We start from the raw sequence: 6,479 nt of genomic DNA on the forward strand, positions 1-6,479 counted from the left end.
GCGGGATCTTAGTTCCCTGACCAGGGATCAGACCCGTGGCCCCTGCATTGGAAGTGTGGAGTCCTAACCACTGGACCTCCAGGGAATTCCCTAGCAGTGTCTTTAAATAGGATCCGTTAGGTCGTAAGTGATTTTTGAAAAAGAAAAGAAAAAGAAAAAAAAAAGAAAGCCATGAATCAGCCCAGAGTTTATTCCTCACAAAACAGGACAGACCCTGATTTTCCACAGGCCTCCTTATTTTGTCATTTCTCCTGTAAAATACCCAGGAGAGTTGAGCATTCTGATGTGGGTCATTGGGCTGGGCCTACTGCCTGGTACAAGAACCTCATCTCTCATGGACCTTCTCACTGTGAATTTGGGAAACTAAAACAAATGCCTATAAAAATAACAGCAATAATAATTATTCTGGTGACACAGACAACTATATTTTATTTTATTTATTTATTTATTTTCCAGTACACGGGCCTCTCACTGCTGTGGCCTCTCCCGTTGCGGAGCACAGGCTCTGGACGCGCAGGCTCAGCGGCCATGGCTCACGGGCCCAGCCGCTCCGCGGCATGTGGGATCTTCCCGGACCAGGGCACAAACCCGTGTCCCCTGCATCGGCAGGCGGACTCTCAACCACTGTGCTACCAGGGAAGCCCGACAACTATATTTTAAATTGCTTTCCCTTTTTTCTAAGAGTGGGATAAGCAGATTCTTACTGTAGATTGGAAGTTAATATTTGAAATGAAACTAATTTGGAAAACAATAATACATTATGCTTTTTATCTATTGTTAGTGGAAAGATTGTTCTGCTTAAAGCTGCTAGAGAATATACTAGTCCTAAATACCAAGATGTGGATCTTAAATACAAAAAAAAAAAAAAAAAAAAAAAGGCGCTACATGCAAGATGCTCAGCTTTGAAAACTCATAAAACTTTAAAAAAAAAAATCTAACTTAAAGTTCCTAACCCACAGGTAACAACAAAGCAAGATCATATAACAAGAACTGGGTTATTTATTTGTGAGATTAAAAGTAGCTAAAAAGCCCTCTGAAATGTCACTCTTGCCTTGATATACATTTAGAGTGGCTTTGGGAATACCCTTTATGCATAAGACAAAGTCCAGATTGTTACTGGTTTCCTCTGTGTGGAAGATTAAATTACATACTACGGCTAAAAAGCAGAACTTTCCTGAACAACTACTTGGTTCATAGATGCTGGTTTCCATCTCCAATAACATTAATTCCCATCCAATTCAACTTGAGACTGTTTATGGCCATCACTCAGGAGCCCTTCACTGGGCATTCATTGCATGCTCAATGCTGTACCAAGTGCACTTAGCTTGGCCATTGAAAGAAAACTACTATTGACTGCTGAATCATTTAGGCAGGCAGTGTGACTTGTTAAGAGGCATACACTTCAGAGGCTGGGGAAGAAAGCTGCAAAGGAGGTTAAACAATGGAGAACTATACTAGTTCACACTTGAATGTGAACAAAATGGTGTAGGGAGAATTCTAAGTGGGAAATATAAAAGGACAAGAAAGTGGAAAAGGATTTTGAAGTATGTAGATTATAAACGAGAGGCACCAGCAAAGCTTCAAATCGTTTTCAGTGAAGTATCAGGTGGCTTAATGCTATTACACCTCCAATAAATATTCTCCGTGTTCTCTTTGTCAAGATCACCCTCATCCAAGACTGTAAAGATCCTCTTGAATTAATGGAAGCAGAGCTGATTGAAGAAGGACTTGATGTCCAAGATGAGGTATGATCATTATGTTCATTCCAAGAAAATAATTTGGATTAAATAGAATAATTCTTGTAGTATTAAAACTACTTGATAAAAACTATTCAGGGAAAAGAATTTTTTAGAAATACCAAGAGGATGGCTTGATAGAAAGGGGAAAATGGGAAACAAGGGCTCTCCCTTGAAGACATAGTACCTGAGGGGACCTTTTGTCCCAGGCATACAGGCGTGATCAGCAACTGGAAGCAGACAACACATTGGTCCTGATTTTATACCTAAGCCTCCGCATACCTTCTTTTCCAGAGACCCAAGGCCGGTGAGATAGGAGAAAGGTGAATGGAGGGAATTTTTAAACCAGGAGTTTCATAAGCTTCAGAAATAGAATGTGAGCAGTAGGAACCTCATGACTTTTCTTCATCTGACTGATGACAGCTTAAGAAAGAGACTGATTCTGTGTATTTTTGTTGCCACTGGGGCATCAGACTCTTCTAGGAAACTTGACTGAAACTTACAGTATCTGACCGAACTTTGTGGCTCCATCACTCAGTAAAATTGGACCAACAAAAGATCAAAGAATTTTCAAGTTGAAAGATGTCTAGAAATAGTTAGCCCCACATTCTCGGCCATGCAGAAATCTCTCCTACCCCATCCTTAAGGATGTTGTCTCAGCTTTCGTGTGAACATTTCTAGACATTGCCAACCAGCAGCAAAGGGAATTTGCTACATAGTTGAAGTCTCCAAGTGTTAGCTGTGCTTACAAACTGGTTTCACCCTTTCTCTAATAATCATCCAGTGGACTGAGGTCCTTTTGGTTGCCTTCTCTGCACAGTCCTTAAATATTTGAGAGCAGCTTTCATGTTTCCAACAGACTCTATCCTGGGAGAGACTCCTCCAGTTCCCTTTACTGTTCCTCATAGACATGAAATTTGTCAATCCTTCCCTGGTCAAGAAGGGGACATAAAACCCCGGATGGGGTCAACTATGACCTACCTTGATTTCTTCAAGATATTTACATTACTGCAACTTAAGAATGGGTTTATGGGCTTCCCTGGTGGCGCAGTGGTTGAGAGTCCGCCTGCCGATGCAGGGGACACGGGTTCGTGCTCCGGTCTGGGAGGATCCCACATGCCGCGGAGCGGCTGGGCCCGTGAGCCATGGCCGCTGAGCCTGCGCGTCCGGAGCCTGTGCTCCGCAACGGGAAAGGCCACAACAGTGAGAGGCCCGTGTACCACAAAAATAAATAAATAAATAAAAAATAAAGATTAGAGACTATAAAGTATAAGGTGTAGGATAAAGTTTAAAAAAAAAAGAATGGATTTATTTTCATAATAGCTACATCAAAATCTTTGCTTTTACTGAGCAGGGGTTAACTAAAGACTTGGGCATTTTCACATGAACTGTGGTCTAGCTGGGCTCCCCATTTATATTTATATAATTGGTTTTGGCCCTAATGCAGAACTACACATTCTTCTGCTAGATTACAGCTTCCTGGTTCCAGTTTACTGACATTGTTTTGAATACTAAATCTATCATCCAGCATATTAACTATGTAACCCCACTGGGTGCTATATGCAAATCTGGATAAGCAGGACTTCTTTGCTGTATTCCAGGTCCTGATAAAAGTGTTGAAAAGAATAACACTCAAACCCCAATGATAAAATCAGGCAGTGAGGATGACAGGCAGAGAAGATTTTTGTGGAAGAACTACACTAAGTAGAGTGAAAATCAGGGGTTCCACATTTTAGCCCATCAGCTTGGTGAGGCCAGGAATTTCATTACTGAGCTGTGAAGTCCTTCCAGCTTTAGTAGTTTATGACTATGGATATAGGGCCAACTGAGTTGAGTGAAAACTCATATATCAAAACTGGAACTTAAGAAGTTGCCACACTATATAGAAGTTGTTTTTTCTTTTGTGGTACGCGGGCCCCTCACTGTTGTTGTGTCTCCCGCTGCGGAGCACAGGCTCAGCGGCCATGGCGCACGGGCCCAGCCGTTCCATGGCATGTGGGATCTTCCCGGACCGGGGCACGAACCCGTGTCCCCTGCATCGGCAGGTGGACTCTCAACCACTGCGCCACCAAGGAATCCCTAGAAATATTTTTGATGTCACATAAAAGCATCATTCAGGTAGGGTCCCTGTAGATAGGGAAGCAGTTAGAGTGGTTTTCAGGGCCTGGGCTTTAGAACCAACAGACTTGAGTGCTGGCCCTGATTCTGCAACTTATCAGCTGGGTAGCTTAGGGCAATTTACTTATCCTGTCTTCATTTTAGTTTCTTCCTGTAAAATAGAAATAATAATACCTCACAGAGTTGCGACCGTTAACGGGTACATGTGCAGGAATAAAACAGTGTCTTGTACATAGTAAGTACTCAAGAAATAGTAATTATTGTTTTTAAAATACATCCAATTAAAGTATGTTGAGGTACAAAATTAAGTTTTTACCCTACTTTTACTGTGATGCTATACACCTAAGTAAATGTAAGCAACCAACACTACACAAACATATTTGCAAAAAAGATAAGGTAGACTTAAGGAGAATTCAGTTGCATCAACACTGTTTCCCCTTTGCCTCCACAGGCTATGCGAAGACTTGCTTCCTGAAACTGGGCTCAGGAGGTTGCTCTAAGCAAGGACTGCAAGGCAAATTTTACCCACCACGTAATTCTATGCAAATATTTTCTGCATCGACTATTTTCTTCAAACTTGAAACACTCATTCTTTTCCATTAGACTTTTTAAAATCTTTGATTTTTTTTTTAACCTCTTAACTACTGAAAGAAAAGCACTAAGATTGTTTCTAGGCTTTATTTATAAAATGAGTAACTTACTTCTAAAATGTGCCAAATGGTGAAGAAAAATATTTAGCAATGTCCAGGATCTGAGAATATTATGCTGCTGTTCTCCAGGACAGATCTGCTGACAGTGTTCATGTGGGTACACGTGTACCTCTGTGCAGCTGGCGCAAGTGTCACCCAACACAGCCTCTGTGGGCAGGCGGGTGAGACAGGAATGATTATCCTATAGAAAAATCTATTTCTGACTGACCTTGATACCCATGAGCTAAACTGATCACAGTGAGTAAAGGTTGAAATAAAATTGTTAATGTACTTACCAATAAATACCTTTAAAAACTCCCTTTTGTAAATGCATCAAAAAAAATTTTTTTAATGCAAATTTGGTTAGTACTTAGTAATGTAGTATTACTCTATGTGACCAGATATGTAACCAGAATTCAGAATAAAGGAAATGGTTCACTTAAAAGCTATAGAATTGGGCTGATACATTTTAGAAACACTGACTCAGAGAAGTGAAATGATAAGATTACTGTGGTTTATAGAAATCACTTTTTGATGTAATAATCAAGGATCACAAATAAGATCTAGTAAAACATATGGCACTATCTTTAGTTGAAAAATGCAGTTTTAATTTATCTTATAGAAATGGTCATTGTGTAGAGTATATTTAAGTATGGTCTATTTAAAATCTAACATAAAATTTGTGTTATTTTGAACAAAAATCAATTTTGATGTTTATAAGACCATGGTGATTAAAACAAGTTTATTTTTTCTTTAAAAATTTAGCATTATGTGAAGTGATCTTTAACTGAATTCTAAATATCTTCCAAAAAACATCTAAAAAGTGAACTGCTTATATATATATATATATATATACACATGTATATATATACATATATATACTGATTGAGACAAAACATTCTAAATGAACTCAATATCAAAGGTAAAAAGTTGGTTTGGAATACACACATTGAAAGTATATGTTTTTAAAACTCCATATGTTAAGCCCCAAAATAATTTTTACTGAACCTTTTCTGAGTACCAACAATTTTCTAGGCATTGTATATAATATTTAGGCTTTGGTCCTGTGGACTAGTCCCATGTATTTCACGCTGGAGTGAATGAAGTTGTACTTCTAGAGAAAAATACTCAGGTCCTCAACTGAGGCAATGTCTTAAGTTGACAGAGAATTATATTGCACCTTTGGCACAGATGTGTGAAATTCCCAAATGTGTTTGGCTGTCTAAAGGCAGCATGTCTTATCTCTGTTTTTCTTCTTAAATACTATCAGAAATAAAGTCTCTATCTACTTCTGCAGGAATATCATTAGTGATCATATCAAATTGGTTGACTAAAAGCATTATTTTCCTCCCTCCATCCCCATACTACATACCAGAATTTCAGTGAGTTGCAGTGGATTGTGATGTTATAATAGTCTTTTATGCTCATGGGTTATACTGTCTTTAATAGATGTGGAACAGATTTCTCTCTATGTTTGGTACAGCATAACCAGGATTATAATGTTATCTCATTTTTACAGTAATACCTGCCTATAATGGCAACAAATCATATCTCTAAAGAGTGAATATAATAGTCTTGCAGAAAATGGATGAATACCTCTGTTTAATAGAGGAAATACGCACTGCTCTTTTTTTTTTTTTAATTAGTTGAAGGAAATATCAAAGTTACATTTTAAGGCTAGAGTTTTGTAAAATCTTGGGTCCATTTGTGGCTGTATAAGACCACAGTCTTTGACTTGTTTCCCGAGCAGACTCTAGTAATACTGTCTCTTTCATGCATTTTGTGAATAGTAAACAGACTTTTAATTCTATATTGTCAATGGAAATTTTACTTGAAATTAAAGCTTTTGTTATGTTTTTAACCTTGAGGATAAGATTCCACTATTGTATATGAAAAGTGAAAAAAATCAAATCATGTACACTTGGAAATATTTGCA

The 6,479-nt window shown here is 38.4% G+C and overlaps 1 protein-coding gene across 1 annotated transcript in view; it reads left to right on the top strand.

The window, feature by feature from the left end:
* SLC26A4 (solute carrier family 26 member 4) overlaps window positions 1-4,329 on the top strand; it is a 49,312-nt gene extending 44,983 nt beyond the window's left edge. The window contains 2 exon segments of the mRNA XM_007455376.1: window positions 1,662-1,745; window positions 4,306-4,329. Of these exon segments, the coding sequence (XP_007455438.1) occupies window positions 1,662-1,745; window positions 4,306-4,329 (108 nt within the window).
* Window positions 4,330-6,479: the final 2,150 nt, after the last annotated feature.

The sequence above is a fragment of the Lipotes vexillifer genome, unplaced genomic scaffold (genome assembly GCF_000442215.2).
Source record: "Lipotes vexillifer unplaced genomic scaffold, Lipotes_vexillifer_v1.1 scaffold1578, whole genome shotgun sequence".
Taxonomy (NCBI): domain Eukaryota; kingdom Metazoa; phylum Chordata; class Mammalia; order Artiodactyla; family Lipotidae; genus Lipotes; species Lipotes vexillifer.